The 23,251-nt window shown below is 55.7% G+C and overlaps 1 protein-coding gene and 1 long non-coding RNA gene across 4 annotated transcripts; one reads left to right on the forward strand and one right to left on the reverse strand.

Moving 5' to 3' along the window:
- The first annotated feature begins 7,722 nt into the window (after positions 1–7,722).
- ST6GALNAC2 (ST6 N-acetylgalactosaminide alpha-2,6-sialyltransferase 2) lies at positions 7,723–17,388 on the forward strand. Of its 3 annotated transcripts, XM_080356462.1 has the most exons (10): positions 7,723–8,363; positions 12,586–12,678; positions 12,797–12,851; positions 13,097–13,271; positions 14,332–14,497; positions 14,582–14,720; positions 14,948–15,051; positions 15,214–15,297; positions 15,711–15,810; positions 16,037–17,388. In XM_080356462.1, exons 1-10 carry the CDS (start codon positions 8,239–8,241, stop codon positions 16,202–16,204), a joined length of 1,209 nt encoding a protein of 402 aa, XP_080212588.1. In that variant the 5' UTR covers positions 7,723–8,238; the 3' UTR covers positions 16,205–17,388. The 3 variants fall into 3 exon arrangements, with proteins under 3 accessions (XP_080212588.1, XP_080212589.1, XP_080212590.1); XM_080356463.1 differs by lacking the exon at positions 15,214–15,297; XM_080356464.1 differs by lacking the exon at positions 12,586–12,678.
- Positions 17,389–17,869: 481 nt separating this feature from the next.
- On the reverse strand, positions 17,870–21,793 carry LOC308047846. The gene is made up of 6 exons (XR_013923069.1): positions 21,757–21,793; positions 20,947–21,039; positions 19,830–19,919; positions 19,021–19,091; positions 18,597–18,736; positions 17,870–18,434 (listed from the first exon to the last, which is right to left on the reverse strand). It is a non-coding gene; the product is annotated as an uncharacterized lncRNA (long non-coding RNA).
- Positions 21,794–23,251: the final 1,458 nt, after the last annotated feature.

The raw sequence follows: 23,251 nt of genomic DNA on the forward strand, positions 1-23,251 counted from the left end.
GCTGCAGGTTGCTTAGTGACCGGTTCCCCACGGGTATTCTTCCTGCCTCAATAGGGCTTTTCTCTTCCTGAGAAGTTGGAAGAAGTTTCTCTTAGACCCTTCCCTTCCCCCTCCTCCTCTTTTGTGTCACTCTGGGAAGCAGAATGGGGCTGAGTCTTGCTGACTGAAGGCACGGTGGTGGGTGAGGAGGTTTTGGAGATGGGCTGGCAGCCCCGACGCTGTGCATTTCCCCCAGCACTCAGCTCTTCTGTGCAGCTCAGGCTTCCCAGAATCAAGGGAAGGAAACTTCCCAGGGGCTTTCCCTGCCAGCAGAGACTCTTCCCTCTGGGCTTCCATCTCAAGGCTGCTGGCACAGTTTGATGTTTTCAGGGATAACCTGGGCTGGAGAAGGATCTTTGCTGTGGCCTGGAGTTTCCCAGCAAGCTAAAAACCAGATCTGCTCTTGCCCCAAAAAAGCAGCTGTGAGCTGATGGTGAGTCCCACAGCTGGGTGTGTGTCCTGGGGAGAAAGTGGCAATGCTGGGCTGTGCCGGAGTGGAGAGCAGGCGGTGCCGTGGTGCAGGGCCACTCCAGATGTCCCCATGCAGGTCCTCGTGGCTGGCAGGCCAGCAGCATTGTCCCAGTGCCACCAGGTGGCAGCTTCTGTTCAAGGACTTGTCACCATCGTGCCATGTCTGGCACAGCCAGGTTTGGCACTGGCCACGTCCAAGTGCTGAGCACAGCTCTGCAGCTGCCCACGTTGCACCAGTTGTCCTCCGGTGTCCCTTGCTTTGTAACACTTGCCAGCCCAGAGGGTTTATGGCCCAGGAGCTCCTTGGGGTACACAGGGACATGAAGAGAAGAGGTTTGGGACATGCAGATGCCACCCTCACAGCTGCAAAGTGTGTGCAGAGATGTGGCTGTGGCTTGTCCAACGTGGTGCGGTGCTGGAGGCAGCACAAGTGGAGGGACCAACGGTGAGGTCGGGTCTGGCATCCTGAGAGATGCCTCGGACACCGAATCATAGAATGTCCTGAGTTGGAAGGGACCCACAAGGATCATGGAGTCCAACTTCTGTTCTTGCATGGGACAACCCCAAAAATTCACTCCATGACAGCGACTCCTCCTCATGCATGGACATGATACCCAGTGCCAGTGACCAGCAGCATCTGTCTCCTCTGCCAATGGGAGCTCCAGGGTCTGCCAGATTTAAACAGACGTGTCTTATTTGAGGAAGAAATACACAACTGTGCATGTCCAGAAGCTGCTGTAGCATCAGCCCAGCTTTCTGGGAAGCTGTTGGTGAGTACCATGACCTGTTACTGCAGCTGTGCCCAACTCCTCCCTGGATTCCCCAGGAGTTAACAACCTCTAAATATTCCCTGCCAGGCTGCAGGACACAAATCCACTTGTTGCCGAAGAGCTCTTGCAGTGTAACCTTCCTGGCAGGGCTTCAAATCTGTTGTTCGGTTTCCACCTCTTCCCCTTTTTGCGGTGTGTCTGCTCGCCTGTCTTAGCAGAAGCAGGGACCGTGTCCTGCTGTGTGTCTGCAGGCACGTAGCTCCTCAACTGGGGCTGGGGACAATGCAGAGCCCATCTCCTCTCTCTCCTGGTCAGCCCAACCTGGCTCTCTGGAGCCTTTCAGGAGCAGAAAGGACCGGGGGTGCCTGCTCTCCTGTCTCTCTTCTTCCCAGGCAATAAACCGAGGCTGCAGAGCTGGACACCAGCACACGGTTTCCCAGCACAGAGCAGATGCTCCCTCTGGATGTGCCACTCTCAAGCAGCCCTGGCTGATTGGGCACTGTAGTATGTTTGTGCCGGCTCCAGGTCAGCACAAAACCCCCTATTCTGGTGACTCACCAGGTGCTGTTGATGTTTCTCAGGTGCAGGGAGGTGCTCTCCTTGGTGCACAGGGGTGGGGGGCTCCCGCTCCTCACCTCTGCTGTATGACCCTAAGCTCTCTTCTCCCTGTTTTGGGAACATGGCAACAGGGAAATCCAGTCAGACCAGAAAAACTATTGATAATAGGGGAGGGAGAGCAAGATAAAAGGAGCAGCCCTGGCTTTGTTGTGCAAAAAGCACCAGATGACCTCCCAGCTCCTGCCCTGCAGTGAGTTCTCATCTCCAGGTACAAGCACTCCTGGGGTGCAGCAGGTCTGGGTTCCCACGCCAAGAGGTTGTGGGGGCCCGGCTCTGCCAGACCAAGCAGCAGGACCCTGGGTGCTGCAGGGCTTTCCCAGCCTGGCCTAACTCAGCTCTTGGGGTGGGAAATGACACTTGCTGGGTCCTGTGGACATCCCAAGGCTCCCTCTATCCCTCCCATGGCAGTGTCAGGACTGCACAAGCAGACAAGGGGCTGGTACCCACTCACACTGTGACAGTGTCCCCTCTCCCCTGCTGTGTGCTCTGGGGACAGAGGAGATCTAAGGGTTGTCTGTCCTGCTGAGCAGAGGGCAGGATCAGTCCATGGCTGCTCCCCCTCGTCCAGAGCAGCCAAGAGAGGAAGGCAACTGTTTGTTGAGTGTCACCCTAATTTCTCAAAGGTGTTTCCCAGCTCTGCACCCCTCTGGGACATAACCCCGAGCCTCGCAGGTTGCTTTGTGCCTGATGGTTGGCGATGGCCTTCGGACTGTGTGTTCAGCTTATCTCAGACGCGGTCGATGGTCCAGGGCTGACCAAGGGCTCTGCTGTGCGCCTGCGTCTGTGATAAGAGCCAGGCTGGGCCCCAGCAATGCTGACTGCCACCACATGTGAGGTCCCAACTGGCCACCCTGGGCTGTGGCTTGTCCCCAGCAACCTTCTTGTTGGAGGGAACTACAGGATGGGTTTGCCAAATGGGCCACATTCTGCCAGATCGGCAAAAAGATCATAGGATGTCCTGAGCTGTAAGGAACCCACAAGGATCATAGAGTCCAACTCCTGTCCCTGCATATGACAAACCCAAAATTCATGCCATGTGTCCAAATGTTTCCTGAACACTGTCAGGCTTGGGGCTGTGACACCTCCCAGGGGAGCCTGTTCCAGTGTCCAGCACCCTCTGGGTGAAGAACCTTTTCCTAGTGTCCAACCTGTACCCCTGGCAAATCTTCCTGCCATTCCCTTGCGTCCTGTCAGTGGTCACCAGAGAGAAGAGATCACAATGGAGCCCATCAGCTCTGTTTCGGTGCACAGCTGCATCCACAAACCTCTCTCCTGCCCCACAGCGTGAGGTTGTGCCATGGAGCGGGACACCCCATTTCCTTGGGCAACCTTTGGGGTGACAGATGGAAAGGCAGAGCCTGGAGCTGCAGTTGCCACAGGGGTGATGCTGAACGTCTCTGGTCCCACACTGTGCTGCTGTCACTGGTGTCCCCATGTCCGAGCATCCTCTCTGTGGTCACTTCTGCGTTTGCATCCAGACTCTGGTTGCAGTAACACCTAAAAATCAGAGCAGAGACCCTCAGGGAGCACCCACCGTGTGGTGCAGGCAGCGTTAGTGCGGGCAGGCGCTTTCCCTGCCCCCGGTTCTGCCGAGAACGCAGCGAGAGGAGATTTGGCCGGGTACCCCCTCGCTGCTCTCCCCACCCCCCCGGGAAGGGGCCGTGCGTCAGCCTCCCAGACATCTGCCGGCAGCTTTGTCATTCTGCGATGGCAGTGCCTCCGCAGGCAGCCATATGGCCCCGCGTTCTCCAGCGGGGCTCACGCAGCCCCGCATTCCTCCGTCCAGACTCTGCGTTTTAGGGACGTTTCCTCTGAGCAGACTTTTGGCACTTCCTTAAATGCGCTTCTGACCTGTGCTGAACAAACTGGGATGTGTAAATCCTCCAGGAGATTTTTGGAGATCTCTTTCAACCAGCTGGACAGTTCATCATGGCAAAGACCTCAAGACTCTCCTCCACCAAGCGGTGGCCAACAGCCAGCTCATGCAAAATGTGCTTATTTTTGTCTTGTGTTCTGTAGCCATGTGGATGGCTTGGGCTTTGTTTCCAAGAAGTAATCACTGGAATAAAAAGCCCAGGCTAAAAATGATACTTGCCGGTTTTCATTATGATTTCTTTTGTGTTCTTTTCTTCATCTTTATTTGGCAACTATAATCCTGAAAGGTTTTTGCACTTGCGTAACTGCTGAAGAAGCACCGCTTAATTTGGGGGCATGGGCCAAAACGCATTGTAGCACAAAACAAATAGAGCAGATGAAGAACTGTGCATCTCATTTTCACCCCTTTGAAAAGAAAAAAAAAAACAACGGAAGAAAACCATGTATCATGGAAACAGAAAGATGGGAGCAATGTGAGGAAACCAGCTCCTTGTCCCTCTGGGCAAAGGCACTGAAGCTGCCACTCACCAGCTTTTGCATAATTGGGCCATAAATGTCTCTGGATGGCAAATTCCTGACTTTTCCCAGGCCGCTCGCTCCGGACCATCAGTTGTCCACCTCCAGGGCCAAGCCTTGCTGTGTCCCTTGTGACTTACTAGAGCAGTTGGTAATAATTAGCCATGATTAACAGAGGGCCAGAGTCAAGAGCACATGTGCTGGGCCGCAGGGAGTGAATTCGTTGGGTCAGAGCGAACAAGGGCGATCTCAGCACCACACCGGGCAGGGACAGGGGGAACAAGGTGACAGGCTGCAGGCTGGGGGACTTTTGAGCAGGACTGCAGAGTCTTGTTCTCCCTCCGCTGGCCCTAAGCCTTCTAGACGATGCTGATACCCCAAAGCTTTACTGATAGAGGCAAAAAGCATCAAATTGTTACACCAGTGCACCAACATTTCTCTGTGTGGCTGTTTGCTGTTGGGATATGTGTTAACTCCCTGCCTTCCTTTTGTAGTTTTAGTTCCGACTGGGCTTTAGACCTGGTTTCATCCCTGCATGTCCCAGCGGTGAAGGTTTGTCCTGACCTTCCTCCTTCTTGCCCGGTCTCTTCTTCCTCAATGTGCCCTGTGCCCAGTCTGTCCTGCCCACCACAGCCCCCCAGCCCCTGCGCAGCCGCAGGGCTTGTTCCCTGGAAATGTTCCTTGAAATCAGCCCAGCCACCATCCTCTCACAGCGACCTGGGGACAATGTCTGCTTTCCTAGGGGGACGAGGCCAGCGCTGCCAGCCTTGGGTCACAGTCCTGCTCCCGTGTTCGCACCAGGACGTTGTCACCAATGCCACCTGGGCACTCGGTGGATGCCGGCACGGTGCCATCCCTGCACAGCCGAAATTTCCAGGGGATCAGGGCAAGAAAATGGAGACTGAAGCAAACTCATACAAAGTGATTTTTGTATTTATCTCCCTTTGAACAAGCACTGTTGTTGGAAACACGTCCAGGCAGGCTGGAGTAGAAGTGAGGGGTGGTTGGATCTGGGGGGACAAGAAGCGTTGGGGGAAAGTGCAGCCATGAATACACCAGCCCGGGGGTGCGCGGGTGAGACTGGGGAGCAGGGATGGGGTTTGGGCCCAAGTTTCTGGGTCTGGATAATGACAGTGGGTGTTTGGGGAGGGGCTGGAGGTGGGTGACACCCCAGGACAACATGTCATGGGTGCTCAGGGAGCCTTGGTTGTAGGGCTAAGGGTTTGGGTGGAGCAGTGCTCACCATGCTGCTGCTCCCCAAGTCGGGGGGCTTCCTAAAAATCCATTCCCCCCCACCCCCAAATCACTACAGATCAACTGTAAACGCTTGTTTTCCTTGCTGAGTCCCTTCCCCCGCTGTAACAAACATTTTGGTATGCACATCCTTTAGTTCAAAGGGCTGTTTTCTTTGACTAGAAGAGTTTAACTAAAGTGATACTGAAACATCCTTTCAAAAAAGAAACTAAGCCATTTGCTTCTGCAAATATCAAAACTCTTCATCCAGATTTTCCCCCAAGCTCCCTAAACCCGTTTTCCATTCCCCCAGCCCAAACTATTTCTTGAAGTCGACACAAAGCCCTGAAACGGTTTGTTTTTTGCTGCAAAACCACATTGTGGGGGAGCGATAAATTCAAGCAGAAAACGGGGCAGGGAACAGGAGGCAGCACCCCCCCAACTGTGTGTGTCCCCCCTTTTCTCCTTTTTTGCACCAGGGGTTTTGCCGGTGAGTGGCTGGCTGGGGGATGAGCTGGTGGGGCTGCTCTCGGGCACCCCATGGCCAGAGCTCGGCTTCACCTGGGAGTCTAGATTTAGCTGATAGACTTAATCAGCAACAGCCAGCTCTGCCCCTGTGGGGTTGGAGCTGCCGATAGGGAGATCACGTGCTTTAACCGAACAAGAGAGCAACTATGTGAGAGAGTAACTACAATGTACTAAATTCTGCCCAGGAGTGGATGATGAGCGAGTTGAGAGTGTATGGGTCAGGATCAAGGGGCAGGCTGGCAGGGGTGACAGGTGTGGGCGTCTGTTACAGGCCACCAGATCAGGCTGAGGAAGTTGATGAAGCCTTCTATGGGCAGCTGAGAGTGGCCTCACAGTCACAGGCCCTGGTTGTTGTGGGTGATTTTAACTTCCCTGGTGTTTGCTGGAAGGACCATTCAGCCAGCCAGCCACAGCCCAGGAGGTTCCTCCAGTGCGTTGATGAGAACTTCCTCATGCAGATGGTGGAGGAGCCAACTAGGAGAGGTGCACTGCTGGATCTCATCCTCACTAACAAGGAGGGTCTGGTCGAAGCAGTAAAGGTTGAGGGCTGCCTGGGTTGCAGTGACCACGAGATGGTGGAGTTCAGCATCTTGTGTGGCAGGAGCAGAATAGCGAGTAGAATTGCAGCCCTGGACTTGAGCAGGGCAAACTTTGGCCTTTTCAAGCAATTGCTGGGGGAAATCCCATGGGCAAGACTGCTTGAAGGAAAAGGGGCCCAAGAGAGCTGGATTGCATTCAGAGATTGCTTCTTCTACGCTCAGGATCAGAGCATCCCCACACGTAGGAAATCAAGTAAGGGAGCCAGGAGGCCTGCGTGGTTGAATAGGGATTCGTTGCGTATGCTCAAGCAGAAGAGGAGAGTTTACAGATCATGGAAGCAGGGGCTGGCCACTTGGGAGGAATATAAGGCTGCTGTTAGAGGATGTAGGAAGGCAGCTAGGATAGCCAAGGCCTCCTTAGAATGACAGCTGGCGAGAGGGGTCAAGGACAGCAAAAAGAACTTTTTCAAATACATAGCGGATAAAACTAATACCAGAGGCAAGGTAGGCCCACTGAGGAATGGGATGGGTGCCCTGGTGGCAGAAGATACAGAGAAGGCAGAATTACTGAATGCCTTCTTTGTCTCTGTCTACTCTGCTGGAGGCTGTCCTGAGGAGCCCTGTACCCCTGAGACCCCAGATGAAGCCAAGTCAATGGAGGAGTTTGCTTTAGTCGATGAGGACTGGGTTAGGCAGCAGTTAAATAGTCTGGACATCCATAAATCCATGGATCCGGATGGGATGCACCCATGGGTGCTGAGGGAGCTGGCTGAGGTCATTGCTGGACCGCTCTCCATCATCTTTGCCAAGTCTTGGGAAATGGGAGAGGTGCCCGAGGATTGGAGGAAAGCAAATGTCACTCCAGTCTTCAGAAAGGGCAAGAAGGAGGACCCGGGTAATTACAGAGCGGTCAGCCTCACCTCTGTCCCTGGTAAAGTAATGGAACAGCTTATCCTTGGTGCCATCTCAAGCCACATCAATGATAAGAGGGTTATTAGGGGCAGTCAGCATGGCTTTACCAAGGGTAAGTCATGCTTGACCAACCTCATTGACTTTTATGAGAATGTAACAAGGTGGATGGATGATGGAAGAGCGGTGGATGTGGTCTACCTTGACTTCAGTGAAGCCTTTGACACAGCAGGGGGATTGGACTAGATGATCTTTTGAGATCCCTTCCAATCCCAAACATACTGTGATACTGTGAAGAAAGTTAAGAGAAGGGGGAACCCTCATGTTTTGTGAGCTGTAGGTGGGTGGCATGAAAAGTAGCCAAAAAAAACCAAAAAAAAAACCAAACAAAAAAATCCCGTATTTCACTGCTGGTCCGAGTAAATGTTTAATCCCCAGCTCGGAGGGAGAAAAAAAAAAAAGAAAGGCAGCTCAAAAGTGCGCTTTTTTTTTCTCAGCAAGTCTGAACCAGTCAGCCCGGTGCCTCCGCCCCCGGCTCACACCCGCCCGCCGCGCCGGAGGAAAATCCAGCGCGCTCCGAGGTGCAGCGGGACCCGGCGGTGCCCGCACCCCGGCACTGCGAGCGGAGCGGGGCCGGGGGGTTCGCGGGGTGTCTGCAGGAGCGGCCGTGTGGCCGGTGCAGGCAGTGCGGGACGGTCTCGTACGCGGTGCAGGCAGCGCTGGCTCCCGCCCTGCCCGGGATGGGGTCCCCGCACTGGAAGCGGCTCTGCCTCCTGCTGCTGGCCGGGTTAACATCCTCCCTGCTGCTCTACGGGCACTACTACGCGACGGTGGAGTCGCCCACGGGCCGGAGGATCATAGCCAGGTACGGGGCGGGGGGGGGGCAGGGGTTGTAAATCCTGCATGAGGTACCGCGCACTGCGGTGGGGAAGGGGAATTGGGGTGCCGCTGAGGACCCCTTAGTGGAGGTTATCCCAGCTGTGTTGTTGGCTGGTTTGAGAAATGTGCTTGCAGCCCCCTGCCATCCCGGTCGTGCCTGGAGCGGGACCCCGGCGCCGTGGGGGGGTGCAGGGGTCTCTCTGTGTGTGTGTGTGTGTGTGTGTGTGTGTGTGTTCAAAGTCCAAAGAAACTATCGCTGGATGCAGGGACAGCTCAGCCCCTGCTCAAACCCTCATCCGGACCCTCTGCCAGCCCCGTGTGTCCCCTCTGGGCTGATTTAGGATGGGAGCCGGCTGATTGTCCTGGGGAAGGGTTGGCCCCCATGGAGCTGCACTGATTCCCCCACTGCAAGGGCAGGACACTGCTCCCTGTTTCCCCCCGCTTGCAAACTCCCAGAGGCTGCAGCAATTCCCAAACTCCAGCAATTTGCAGCTCCCCCTTTGTGGCTGCATCTGCCTTCCCTGTACCCTCCCCAAGTCCCTTCCCCATTCTCCCTGTGCCAGGTGGCTGGGGGTGCTGGGGCCTCCCAGGGAACCCTGGTGAGTTCTAGGGAATGCGGCTGAGCAGGCAGGGTGTGAGGGAGCCTGCACAGCACTTGGTCTGCAGAAACAGCCACCCTCCGATCCTGCGAGCAGCAGGCGATGCCCAGAGAGCGCTATGGGTGTCCCTTGCCTCTGCACTGGGTGCTCTTGGGTGCCGTCGGTGCAACAGAGCCCAGCTGCTGCCTGGGACTGGAGGATGCTGTGGGCACCGGAGCTGGTCCTGCACGGGGTGAGCTGAGAGTAGCCAGATTTGCACTGGGAGTTGCTGGGGATGCTGCCGGCTGGGCTGCCTGGGGGTCCAGATCCTCTGTCTTTCCCAGCTGGCAGCCATGGACTCCCCTTGCCCCCTCCTGCCCTGCCCAGAGTAGAGATCTCTCCTGCCGTGCTGCCAGAGCAGATGTGTCCCCAGCAGCCCGGGCAAAGGTTGGCTGTAGCCACTCTTAGCCGTGCTGGGGGGGCAGCAGTGCTGGCGTCAGCCTGTACCGCACAGGGCAGGTGGTGTCTGGGGTGTGGAGCAGCTCCCTGCAAAGAGCTTGATGTCTATGAGAGGGGAAACTGAGGCAGCAAGACATGCCCAGGGACTGTGCTGGAGCTGGGGATGAAAACCAGCTGTATCCTGCTGCAAGGTCCATGGCCCATCCTAGGGGCAGGGTGTGGAGGGACCCAGGCTCTCCCTACCAAACGGCAGGTGGCAGGGAACTCAGCCACTGTCTGGACCTGCCCCAGGTTCCCCCACCACAGAGCCAGCCTGGCTTCCTGTCCTGGGACTGCTTGTCCAGCCCCAGAGCAGAGTCCGGGGTGAGATAACGGGGAGCTGACCTGCACTCCAGAGCTCTCCTTGACTTTTCCTCTTGGCTTTAACCCAACTGCTAAAGCTAGAGCCAAACCAGAGCGAGTCCTGTTTGCTCCGATTCCCTGAGTTCACAAACACGCTGCTTGTCCAGCCTGAGCTGCACGCCTGGTGGGATCAGCACTGCTGATGGATGTGGGGCTGAGTCCAGAGGTGAAACCAGGGTGGCTGGTGTTTCACACGGCTGACGCGCCATCGCAGAGCACATGCTTCTCACTTTGCCTGCTGCCGGAGCTGAAAGGGACGATCAGGGGTGCTCATGCATCGGTGCAGGTGGCTGCGTTTCAGGGGGGAGGTTTGTGTGAGCAGTGTCTCCATGCAGACTTACCAGGGATGAAGTGGATTAGAAGGAATCTGACCCCGTGATTGATGCCAGCTGCTGCCAGCACCAAATCACCTGAGGGCCAGATGCCCACAGCAATGCCGAGTCCCCCTCCAGGTCAGCACAAAGCTGGTGGCAGTGGTGAGACCCCTGTGGAGATGGGCAAAATGTCTCTGTCCCTGCAGGGACCCAGATCCTGGGAGTCCCCGGGGTTTGGCCCTGTCCCACTCCTGCCTGGCCACCTTTCTGAAACCCCATTGTGAGCTGCTGGCAACGTCCATGGCTTTATTCTTGTGTCAGGCAGGATGGGCGCAGAGCTCTGCCCAGCCTCACTGTGCCGCTTGGGCTCTGCGCCACGGAAAGATGCTTTCTGGACCTTGGCCCTTCGTGGTGGGATGGAGCAAATGCCTTCCGAGAGCAGGTTCACCTCGGTGCTTCGGACCGTTCAAATGTCTCTGTAAGGCTGTTTGCTGAAGATAAGGCCGGAGTGTGTGCTCACAACACTAGTACACGGCGTTATCTTCCGGAAACGAGGGGTGGCCATGGACCAGCAACGTCATACTTGTGAATGCCACGGCAGTGAGAGAGCTGACCCAGGCTGGGTTGGTTCGGTTGCCACAGCTGGTGCCCGGGCAGCCATGGGCCACTCCTTCCCCAGAGCCCCATTGTGCATCGGCCGGTCCCGGGGTGGGTTGTCATCTTCTGAGTCAACCAAGCATCACGAGGTGCTTCGCCACATCCTGGCAGATGACGTCAAAGCATTTGGCTCCCCGATGTGCAGCTGAGCTGCTGTCCGGTGGGGGGAGCCCAGCCACCCCACACCCTTCCCAGCACCCACAGCTGGCATGTGAGCATAGAGAGGCGCTGGCATGGGGTTTGGCTTCATCAGGTCAGCACAAGTCCTGGAGGAGGTGAGGAGCAAGTGCCACACACTGTGTCTGGCCATCGGTGGAGGTGGGTCCCAGCTCCTGGAGCAGGGGCCAACCCACTGGACTGTCTGCACCCACCTCCTCCAGCTGAGCCCCCCCGGCACCCTGCAGCATCCCCGGACGAGCAGAAAGCAGCACAGCCCCCTCCATCAGCCAGTGCCCAGGGCTCTGCCTTGTCCTGCAGGCTCTGGGATGGGCCAGGGAAGTGAAGGGTCTGTCCCAAGAAATGAGAGTGGGAGAGCTTGGAGGGGCAAGGATGTGCAGCTGGGGCTTGTGAGCCTGACAGGAAAGGGCTGTGGGGGGCAGCGAGGCTGGGAGAGGGTGGTTGTGTGGCTCCCAGGCAGCAGATCCCCTGCCCAGAGCTGGGGCAGGGTGAGGAGGGCGCTGGGACTAAAGCTCATGTGGCTCCAAGTCCGCATCCACACCTGGGGACATTCTCCAGCCCTCGGTGCCAGCACCCAGGTGATGTCCCTGCATATCATGCCATACCCTGTGGTGGCATGGAGCAGGGTTTTGGGGGCACATGGGTCTGGATCCACACCTGGGCAGGGCTGTCAGTGCGGCTGGTGTCTATTTGGGCTGTGGTGGGACTGGGCAGAGGCACGAGGGGACATGTCTCCCATGGCAGGGGACGGCAGGGCGGGCTCAGCAGAAACTCAATCCCACTATGCCAGGCAGCATTGCGCCGGGGGGGTGGCAGAGCTCCGTTCCACACCTGCCTCTACCTGTCCCTGTGCTCCTGAGCCGAGCTCCTGTAACAAGGGGCCCTTGTCTCCTCCACAACCCCCCCATTCTGGGCTGAGCACCTGCCGGCTGGGCTGGCGGTGGTGCCGGGGGGATCTGAAGGGCCTTTCTGTGCAGGATGAATGGGAGCCTGTTCCCCGCCGGTGGGCTCCCACCTCCCGCTCACCAGGCTGCGACCCGGCCCCAGCCCTGTCCCCCTGGGAGGTCAGCTCTGCTCTGCCCACTCAGGGCACCCCGAGATGCTCAGGAGGGACCCCCTGCCCCATCCCCAGCACTAAAGGGGGGATTGGGACATGCCCCAGCCAGCCCCATGGAAAAGGGGGTCTCGTACACCCCGAGAGCCCTCAGATCCCAGTTGGTGATTGCTTTTCCAGTACTGCAACTAAACATGTTCTGGCTCATCCCAGCCCCTTGCACCTCCTCCTGCTTGGGCTTGGGAAGGGTGGGATTGTGGGAAGGGCTGCGGAGGTCTTGGCGGTGTCCCCCTAAGTCTGCAGGCTGGTCTGGGTGCAGATTTTGGTACCTGGAGGTCCTGGAGGTGGGACCCGCTGGCAGACAGTGGCTGCTTTCTGCATAAACCTGGTATTTTACAGCCCTGTGGCTCTTGGCTTGCAGAACCACCCGCAGATGGGGTTGGGTGGGTGCAGGCAGTGGCCAAGGGGAGCTGGGTGGAGGTGATGTGGTCCTGCCCCATGGCCCTCAGGGATGGGGGTGACTTCATGTCACCTCCCCGGCTGAGCCCCATTGGCTTCTCCCCCCAGCCTGCTGCAGCCAGAGCCGCTGGTCCTGGCTTCGCTGGGGACATCGCACCAGGTCAGCAGCCGCAGATGGACCCTGGAAGGCGGCTCAGAGAGGTGAGAGGGGAAGGTGTGTGTGGTGGTTCCAGCACGAGCTGGGCCCCTCTGCCCACTGCAGGGCTCCCCAGTGCCCAAGTGATGGATCTTTAACTCTGCTCTGTTTTCTCCTTTCTAGTGAGTCCTTCAAGCCTTCTGCTGAGCTGGAGGAGCCCAAGCCCAGCAGGAAGCAGGTAATGATGAGCGCAGTGTGGTTCAAGTCCCCAGTGCTGCCTCCTCGGTGGGTTTGGTCAGTTCAGGGTCTGTATTGGGAAGCTGAGGAGCAGCAACCTCATCTGGAAAGGGTTGTGTGTGTGTGCGTGTGTGTGTGTGTGTGTGTGTGTGTGTGGAGAAGCAACCTCCTCCATCCATGAGTGTGGGTCTCCCTGAACCTCCCTGGTGTGGCTGGAACTGAACCAAGCTCTTCCTCCCCCCGCAGCCCAGCAGGTGCCTCCGCTCAGTGATGGCCAGAGCAAAGGCCGACCCCAAGTTTGGGGAGGTCTTCCGCTTCGACATCCCCGTGCTGATGTGGGACCAGCACTTCACACTGGAGACCTGGGAGAGGCTGAAGACACGACATGTCCCCTACGGCTGGCAGGGCTTGTCCCACACAGGTACAGACCTGGCTGGCATGGGGGTGGCAGCAAATGGGGCAAAACAGGGTGACAAGAGGGTGTGGGGCGGCTCGAGGGGACCAGGGAGCCCAGCAGAAGGGACTGAGGACAAGGGCAGGCGGAGAAGCTCTGGAGAGGAGCTGGGGACCTTGATCTCTCCCCACTCTGCCTCTTAGGGCACGAGGTGGAGGGGATGGCTTTGCAAATGCCACTTGCTGCATCTTGTGACATTTTCCCTACATAAAAGCCCCAGTGTGTGCATGATTATTAACTGGGGCCAGAGGAGCTCAGACAACCCGCTCCATTGTTGCAGATGGAGATTGTTTCCCTTCCCACCCCAAACCCACTCTCTGCTCCCCCCCGGCAGCCGCCAGCCTCAGTCCCTGGGCTGGGAAGTGCTGGGGATGGTGGGGAAAAGCAAACTGGTAGCAGATGCAAAGAGACATTGTTAAGAGGGGATGTGGCCAGTGCGGGCAGGAACATCCGCAGAGCTGGAGATGTCCGGCTGTGTCCCCATGCCTTCCATGGCCCCAGGCCGCTGCTGTTTGGAGGGGGAATCACAGAAGGGTTTGAGTTGAAGGGACCTTCCCAGCTCCTCCAGTGCCCCCCCTGCCATGAGCAGGGACATCTGCACCAGCTCAGGTTGCTCAGAGCCCCGTCCAGCCTGGCCTGGGATGTCTCCAGGGATGGTTCATCCACCACCTCTCTGGCCAACCTGGGCCAGGCTCTCACCACCCTCAGGGGCAACAGTTTCTTCCTCATGTCCAGCCTGAATGTCCCTCCTTTAGTTTAAAACCATCACCCTTTGTCCTATCACAACAGGCCCTGCTAAAAAGCCTGGGGTGCTGCGAGGGGGCTGATGCCAAACCTGGGAGAGGAGGGTCTTGCTGGTGTCCCCCCACCCCACTTGCAGACCCCTCTCCCGCATGGGGACAGCATGAGCTCTCTGGTGCGCTACTCCTGGATGTGCTCTTGCACAAGCGTGTCCGTGCTGTTGCACACTCACACGGGCTGACACGGGCCTTCTCCCTGCTGACTGGTCGCATCCTGCTCGTTTCAGCGGTGGGCAGCACCCTCCGGCTCCTCAACGCCTCTGCCAACCAGCACCTCTTCGACAGGGACACCTTCCCCAGGGGCTGCGTCCGCTGCGCCGTGGTGGGCAATGGTGGCATCCTCAACGGCTCACGGCAGGGCAAGGCCATCGATGCCCACGACCTGGTCTTCAGGTGGGGACATGTCCTGGGCAGGATGGGGATGTGGGTGCTGTGGAGCGACTGGCCCCAGACACATGTCCTGTGCTTTTTCTGCAGGATCAATGGTGCTGTGATCAAGGGCTTTGAGGAGGATGTCGGGACCAAGATCTCCTTCTATGGCTTCACAGTGAACACCATGAAGAACTCCCTCATCGCCTATGCGGAGTACGGCTTCACTCAGGTGCCCCAGGGCAAGGTGAGACCTTGAGGGTTTGTCAGGAGGGTGATCTCCAATTGTCTCCTGAGCTGAGTTTGTGCCCCAGGGCAAGGTGAGACCTTGCGGGTTTGTCAGGAGGGTGATCTCCAATTGTCTCCTGAGCTGGGTTTGTGCCCCAGACCTTCTCGCCATCTCAGGAGCCTTCAGCCCTTGCATCACTGTCTTGGGTAGTGCCCCAAAGCCTCCGCTCTGTGTCCCCACTGCAGGACCTGAGGTACATCTTCATCCCCTCGGACATCCGTGACTACGTGATGCTGAGGTCGGCCATCCAGGGCAGCCCTGTCCCCGAGGGCTCGGACAAGGGGGACAAGTGAGTAGCCCCCCAGGATCCCTCCCAGCACCTTTGGTGACACACCGGAGAGAGCAGGACTTGCCCAGCCTCACCCTACACCTGTCTCTGGTGGGAATAAACCCCATGTAGCTCCTAGAGCCCCATGACACAGATTCTGCCCTTCTCCTCACCCCACCACAGGCCACAGAAGTATTTTGGACCAGAGGCATCTGCAGAGAAGTTCAAACTGCTGCATCCTGATTTCCTGCAGTACCTGACAGCGAGGTGAGGATGAGGAGGACTGTGGCTGCTCTGCAGATAAAGCAGAAAGATTTGTCCCCTGACATTAGGATGAGAGGAAATGGCCTCACGTTGCACGAGGGAAGGTTTAGATTGGATCTGGGGAACAATTTATTCCCAAAAGGGGTTGTTGGGCATTGGAACAGGCTGCCCAGGGCAGTGGTGTTGTCACCATCTCTGGAAGGGTTGAACAGACACGGAGATGAGATTCTCAGGGACATAGGTTAGTGCCAGTGTTGGGTTAACAGTTGGACTCAATTATCTTGAGGGTCTTTTCCAACCCAAATGGTTGATTCCCATTCCCTGCAGCACAGCTCACATCCCCTCTGGCAGGGAGACTCCCACAGCCGTGGTGCTGTGCCAGCCATGACCCCCCTGTCCTGGCGTGTCCCCCACAGGTTCCTGCGCTCGGAGCTGCTGAACACCCAGTACAGGTCACTCTACATGCCCAGCACTGGCGCCCTCATGCTCCTCACTGCGCTCCACACCTGCGACCAGGTAAGAAGACACAGGGCCACCTCCCCGTGGGGGACAAGGGGATCTCCCTTTGGCTGCTGGGAGCTTGTGACTACCTGCTGTAAGGCTCCTGGTGGGGACCAGTGTGTCCTGGTGGCCGTCCCACATCTGCCACCACCTGTCCCCAGTGGGGTGGTGGTGCATGGAGCACCTTAGGCTGAGCCTTAACCCCATCCTTTGTCTTTCTGTCCCACCTCCCTCCCCGCAGGTCAGTGCCTACGGGTTCATCACCACCAACTACAAGCAGTTCTCAGACCATTACTATGATGAAGAGAAGAAACCGCTGGTGTTCTACGCCAACCATGACATGATGCTGGAGGCAGCGCTGTGGAGGAGCCTGCACCAAGCAGGGATCATCACCCTCTACCAGCGGTGAGGCTGAGCGGTGGCCCACAGGGCAAGTCCAAGGACTCCCGTGGCTTTTGTCTTTCCTGAAGGCCACCTCCTCCCTCCCGAGGGCTCTCCTCAGCTCTCTGGCCAGCCCAAGGTGCAGACCAGTTGCACTGTAGCTAGTGGTGGTGGTGAGCAGTGAGCTGAAGCTGATGCAGGGAGATGCTGCATTTCCTTGAGGAGCTCTGGCACCTTGTTTCACGGTTCAACGTGATTGAATGTCGCCTTTGGGGTACTAAGAAGCACCAAGGCATGTGGCTGTGACCTCCTAGTCCCACGGACATGGCTGGGAAGTGCAGGGTGATGCTGCAAGGGATGCTGGAGATGGTGTGGCTGGAGGATGCCCTTCAACTTGCTGTTGAACTCCAGCTCAGATGCTCGTCACTGTGGTGGGACCACGACAGGCAGGATGGATCCTTGGACTGGGGGGAACGGAGACAAGATCATCCAGCTAATGGGAGGTGGTGTGGTTGGAGAACACCTCCCTCCCAGATCGCAGAAATCTTTTACTCCAGCCAGCTCTGTGGTGACACGTGCCACTCTCCAGATGGATCTTTTTGCCTCCGTCATCAGCGGGAATGACAGCAGCTCGGCTGCGCTTTCCTGTGACAGACGCACAGCACGCCCTGTTGTTGTTCCCTTCTCTAGGTCATGGTTCTTTCAAATAGGGGTCTTAAAAGCCATCAGCCAAGAGCAGGGTGACAGTAGGGGACACCAGGAGCGCGGCTGGCCGTGGAGCAGCCCGGAGCTGGTCTCAGGCCAAGTGTGGGTGGTTGTGGGTTTGTCAGGTTTTTCTTGCTCAGGGAACCACATGGTGCACTGTAAGCGCTCTGAGAAAGTTCCACGCCAGGCAGGTTAGGGAACCTACAAGTTCGTTGGGTGAGTCTTAAGTGATGGTCGCTATTTTTTATTTTCTTCCCCCCTAAAAATAACCTGAAGGAGGTGCTGAAGGTCTGGAACCCTTCAGTCATCCCACATTGAGGAAGACCCACGGGGAGGCTGCTCCAGCAGGTGGCCAGAGGGTTGGTTGGGCACGGCAGTGTAATCGGAGACACTTTCCCACTTTGTGTAATTACATAAATGTTGAATGATTGTTTTCTTCTATGCCTGTGCGTTTTGGCAAACGGGGTGGAGGTAAGAACCCCCTTACCTCCTGCAGCAGAGGAGCTGCCTCACGTACCAGTGATTCTTGAACTGGGGACCAGCCCCAGTTGGGGGTTAAATGGGGGAGATCCTGGTGTCCAGCGCTGTCCCCCAGCCTTTTTCCTCTGGAGATGGGAGCCAGGGAGCCCCCAAACCCCCTCGAGCTTCCTGCAAGCTTCTCTCAGGCAGCTCCAACGAGTATTACTGAAGATCAGTCTATAAACCCTTTTCTGATGTAATCTCTAGCTTGGAGCCCATCTTGTGTTCCCAGGTCTCAAACTAACCTTTTACTCTATCAGAGCGACCTGACAATGGACCCAAGGCAGCCTGTTTGGCCTGTTTTTTTATTCACCAGTGCTCAGCAGAACCTCTTTCATAGAACAAGGCTGATCCTCACCATCACCTGATGAAAAAATCCACCAAGACTCAGGACAGCCCACGCAGGTGACCTTGAATACAGCAACTGGCAGCACCCTGATGCATAGGGCACATAAAACTGGTTTTCCAAAGGAGCGCGTTCCCAGCACAGCATCCTGCCAGGAATCCCATCCAGCTTATGGGCAGAGCTGTTTGCACACATCAGGAACTCCTGCACACGCCCTCCTTTCTCATTGCAAAAAGGGAGGTTTTCTGGCCAAGGGTGTAGCCAAGCCCGGGAATTAAACACGCTCCAGTCTAAGGGCTTTGCCAGACAATGAACCTGATGGCTGCATCTTGCTGGTTCTCCCTGAGCTTCTCAGCAGACCACAAAAACCATTTCTGTCACCAGTCCTAGCTGAGCTGTAAGTCGTTTTGTCACACTGTTACTGTGAATTGCTTTTCTTCAGCACTGGAGTCTCTGGCTATTGGGGAGGAGGAGGTGTAGCTGTGAAGGGTAAGCTCACAACTGCTTAAATTTCAGAAAGCATTTTAACCCCAAATCCTTCCTACCTCTTCAAAACCATTTCTGTTCCAAGTAGATAACCTTTACGAACAAAAAACTTCAATTCCCAAGATTTTCCATAGCTTATTTTATTCAGGAACAGAAGACAGCAGGGAACCACCTTTTCCTCCAGCCAGCTGTAGATCAGGTCCTAGTGGAAAAAAGGCAGCATGAGACCAAAGCAACTGTCAGCTGAAAGTTCCTGATTTGCACTATTTAATCAAGAGCACAAGTCACAGGAGACAAAAACTGCTCCCCTTCCAAGCCAAGTGCATCAGTACCCAAATCCTCTCAGGTTTTACTGGGAACTTACCAACAATAGGGTTGCAGCAACCCCTGAGCACCGAGGAGGAGCCTGCGGTTATGCACACGAGGCCATTTTACACTGTTCTGACTGAAGCATCGGTGGCTGTTTGCAAGAGCCTCTCCAGAACCATCTTCCTTCTGCTGCTTCTAGAGTTGGGAGACACCACAAAGCAATGCTGTAACTACTTTCCTAAAACACAATGGTTCTGAAACTGCTCCTGCCTCTCTCTGTTCTCAAAGCACTGAGTAGCTTTTACATTTCCTATTTATCACCAGGCTGCCTTTTCATCTTTTCCCCCTTATTCCTCGGAAGCCAAAAGCGCCACGTGCTCTTCCCAGTGACTGGTCCTACTTGGAACACTTTGTATTGACCGAGCAACCAACCTGGCTGCTGGTTTGTAGCACCATTCCCTCCCCTTCTGCACACTAACCTTGATTTCTTAAGGAAATCCACTGTCGTCAAGTCTTCCGCTTAGGCTTGTCAGTGAATGTTATAGATCTTCTGCAAACAAACACAAATTCTGTTAAATAAAGCGTGAAATTATTTAGTAGAACGCAGCTGTCAGCTACCTGGAGACAAAGTGCCATTCCAGTGTGTGTATTCAGTGACTGTACATCAGGTGAGACAAAAACTGCGTTTCTTATCTGCCCTTCAACCTGCCGCTGTGCCTCACTGTTTGGACAAACTTAAAAGCTCTTCATATATCAAAACTCTGCCATGACAACAGCGGGCAGCGCTTCTAGGCCCTGGGCTGAGCCTTGCCCTGTCTGGGCTGTGGCTGGCTGCTGAGCAGCCTGTACGTGCAGGACAGTGCTCACGCTGCAGTCACACATGGCAGGGGCAGGAGGAAAGGGACACACGCTGCTTTTGCCCTACAGGTGACACTCATGTCACCTGAGTCTTTGCAGGGGATAGGAGACCCGCTCAGGGAAAGCCTCAGTGGACAGTTGTTTCTCCCTCACAGCTGAGATGTCAGACAGGGATAACAGCACATCACAGGCTATATTTTTCTCCTGCCCTTGGCTATATAAACTCCCTGAGTTCTACAAAATTACACCCAGCAAAACCACCCAGACACCGACATGCCGATGAGCAGTGTTCTTCCCAACGACCAGGATTTTTCCTGGTAAGCATTCAAAGACTGGGTATTCTGCTCAGATGAGTCATGCTGTCTACAGATCTGACATACAATTAATAAACTCAAAATGAGCAGTATGCAATCCTGAAGTATTCTCTTACCAGTCTGCAGCCCAACTCAGCAGCTGCCATCTTGCCAAAGCCATCTTTGGGGAAAGACAGAACCCCAGGATTCTGCAGGATGATTTCCTCCTAAATACAAGTTGCATTGAACACTGTTAGCAATAGTATTTTAAATAAAGTTTCTCCTCCATCCATTTCTTCTCCACCCCATTCTGAAAAAAACAGCACTGAGCAAGGAGTAAAGACAAGAATTTTTCCGTTCAGAGGCAGGCAATTTTTGTCTCACAGATTTAGCACAGCAAAAACCTGTGCCTTGGAGACAAAGAACCACATTTGCCAGTGACTCGTATCACTCAGAGACAATAAACTTTGGGAGGTGGATGCTGTTTAAATCCTTGCTTAGGAAAAAAAACCCACCAGCTCTGAGACTTTGGTGGTTTAGACTGATTTTAGCTGTTTCAAGCAGACATATTCCTTCTCATCATACAAAAACATCTTAAGCCAACTCCCTCCTTACACGCAAGAATAATACACTCATGTGGGATGTAAATTGTCTGAGAAATGCACTCAAGCAGACCTAAGCCACAGACATCCCTTCCAGGGAAGGATTCTTCAGGATGCGTCCTTTCTAGGATGACCCTTTGCCATATGTGAACTGCATCTCCTCACCCCCAGCAACCTGATGCAAGTTTGAAACTGCCCCAGTGCACCTCTGGGAAGGCACACAGACCAATTATTCTTTCACTACACCTATTTCTGTGACAAATAGTTATGAGATGAGCTGTGTCAAGTGTCTCCATAATGGGCTGTCACCCAATCCCTCCCTACTTCTAATCCCTTCTACTCTTGCTCATTTTGACCACGCTGACAAGCAGGTGCTCTGTTGGACACCAACAACAGTAAAATTCCCATTCACTCTGTGCTGCCTTTCAGCTTGTGCTCCATGGCAGAAAAGGGCTGCACACTCAGGTGGCAGCTGCAACAAAGCTACAGCCTTGATTAGCTTCATTACATTAATCAAACCTTTTATATCTCCTCCCAGTAGCCCCAGGGACACAGAAGGATATCATCTGACACAGCAGAATGAATCTTAGTTCCACAGCCCAGCAACAGGAGAACACTAGACTATGAGAAGACAGATGCTGATGTTTCTCACCATCATGCAGCTGGTGCAGGTTTACTGTCTGTTCAGTGAAGGAATCAGCTTGCCAGGCAGGTGAGTGTTTTTACCCTTGCTCGACGCCATGCTCTGAAGGAGAGAAAGGGGACAGAGAGTTAGTTCATGTAACAAACTGTTACTTTACTTTTGCATCTTTAATGCTGAGCCTCAGAGTCATGCTTCCACACAGGAAAGATAAATTTCAGACAGGGATAACTTTTATCATCACTAGCTCAGCTTCCAGAGCAGCCAACACCTGGGCCACACGGGGCTGGCCCAAAACCTCGAGCCTGTTCTTTGGAAGTGTGGTTACTGTGCTCCTCGCCCGGGTGGGCGACACGGGGTGGGTACCGACACGGGGTGGGTACCACTCGCTCTGCTGCCCCCTCTCTGTGTGGGTTCCGGGCGGGATGTGATGGGTAACGAACGGGGTTCAGCCCGCTGGACCTGGCTGCTTGCAGGGTGCTCAAAGCCAGGCCCCAGTCAGTACTGCTGCAGTCAATACCCTCCCACAGGCGCTGCTGGGGAAGAATCAGCACAAGCATAGCCAAAATCTGCGAGCCGAGCACGTCCGCGGTGCCCGGGGAGGGCCGGAGCCGCGGGGCCCAGCGCAGCCCGGCCTTGCCTCCTCCACCCGCCATGGCGGGCACCGTTCCGTCCCCACGGGCCGACATCGAGGCCTCGCCGCACCCCCAGAAGCAGCCGCGACGGCGCGCAAGAGCTTCCCGCTCTCCCTCCCGCTGTCTCCGCGCCCCTCGGGGCCGCCCTACCCGCGGATGGCTGCTGATGGCTGGATGCCCTACTCACCGCCGCGACTCCGCCGCCATGCTGCCCCAGCGCCGGGAGGGAGGGACGGGGCGAGCTGCGCGTGCCCGCCAGGCCTCGCGCGAGGCGCGGGGGCCGATGGGAAGTGTAGTCCGACAGGCCCGTGCGCGGGGCGGCTCCTCCGCTCCGTCCGGCGCCTGCCAGGGCGGAGATGCCAAATGAATGTGCAGCGCTAAGTGTGTGTGATTTAGTTCTGCCGTGAGGCCTGGCTCCGGGAGGGGTGATGGGAGTGGCTGAGGGACCTGGGGGTTCAGCTGGAGAACAGGAGCTGAGGTGAGACCTTCTGATCTCTGAACTGCCTGAAAGGAGCTTGGAGCCAGGGGGGTCGGGCTCTGCTCCCCAGGAACAAGCGATGGGGTCAGAGGGAACGGCCTCAAGTTGCACCAGGGGAGGTTGAGGTTGGATCTGGGGAACAATTTCTTCCCCAAAGGGCTGTGGGGCATTGGAACAGGCTGCCCAGGGCAGTGCTGGAGTCACCGTCCCTGGAGGGTTGGACAGAGATGAGGTTCTCAGGACATGGGGCAGTGCCAGGGGTGGGTTAACGGTTGGACTCGATGATCTTTAGAGTCTTTTCCAACCAAAATGAGTCTGTGATTCCAGAGGCCGCTGCTGTGGCCATCACCTCTCCTGAGAGCTCAGCACCCAATGCAGGGCAGCCAAGGAGGCAGGCTGGGTCTGCCCCTGTGATACAGGCACGTGGGGCTGGGCCTGGGCGCCATACGTGGAGCTTTTGCACTGTCATGCTGCTTGTTAATTACATTTATTCATTCTTCATGTGCTCTCTTTACTAGGGAGATGCACATGATTGTACTTAGCACGCTAAATGCTTCAAAAGGCTGAACAAGCATTAGCTCATGTAGGAAGGGGCCCACTTCAAAAAGACTAATTAGCTGGAGACTGGGGATTAGTCAGAGATTAGTTAGTAAATGTATGTGCTGCGCTTTGAATATGTGATGCTGCCAGTATTTGCTGTGATTGTTCTTCACTGTTAAAAACTGGTGTGAAATCTACAGGATCCTGTTTAGCTTATGAACCATAAAGGAGTATAAATAGAACCAAGGGGAGGAAAAATGGGAATAGCTAATATCTGCTTCCTTGCCCCAAAGCTTTATCCACCCTTGTGAACAGCTCCAGTGACTGGAAATGAAAAGCAGACAAACCTGAGGCTGGAAGTGAAGTCTGAGAACAGTTGAAAGCCCCGTATTTAACAAGTGTCAGCTCTGCGATGTGTGAGTGGGGGAGGTTCACCGTCCCTTGGGCTGTGCAAATCGAGGATGTGCTCCTGGGAAGCTGCCCCATTCTCACAGTGATACCAAGAGGCAGTGTCCCACATGGGTGGTGTATGGCCATTGCCATCTGTTGTTCAACCTGGCTGCCTGTGGAACCACCACCTCCTTTTGTCCTGAAGAGCCAAGTTCCATGAGCTGGAGGGAGGCGCTGGCGTGTCTGCTCCCAATTCCCTAATGCTTTGTGCTGG

Source organism: Nesoenas mayeri (genome assembly GCF_963082525.1).
Source record: "Nesoenas mayeri genome assembly, chromosome: 19".
NCBI lineage: Eukaryota > Metazoa > Chordata > Aves > Columbiformes > Columbidae > Nesoenas > Nesoenas mayeri.

Coding starts and splice junctions, on each gene's coding strand:
- ST6GALNAC2 (XM_080356462.1), top strand. CDS start 8,239: ATGGGGTCCCCGCACTGGAAGCGGCTCTGCCTCCTGCTGCTGGCCGGG. Junction 13,272..14,331: donor GCAGGGCTTGTCCCACACAG/GTACAGACCTGG, acceptor TGCTCGTTTCAG/CGGTGGGCAGCACCCTCCGG. Junction 14,721..14,947: donor CTCAGGTGCCCCAGGGCAAG/GTGAGACCTTGA, acceptor TCCCCACTGCAG/GACCTGAGGTACATCTTCAT.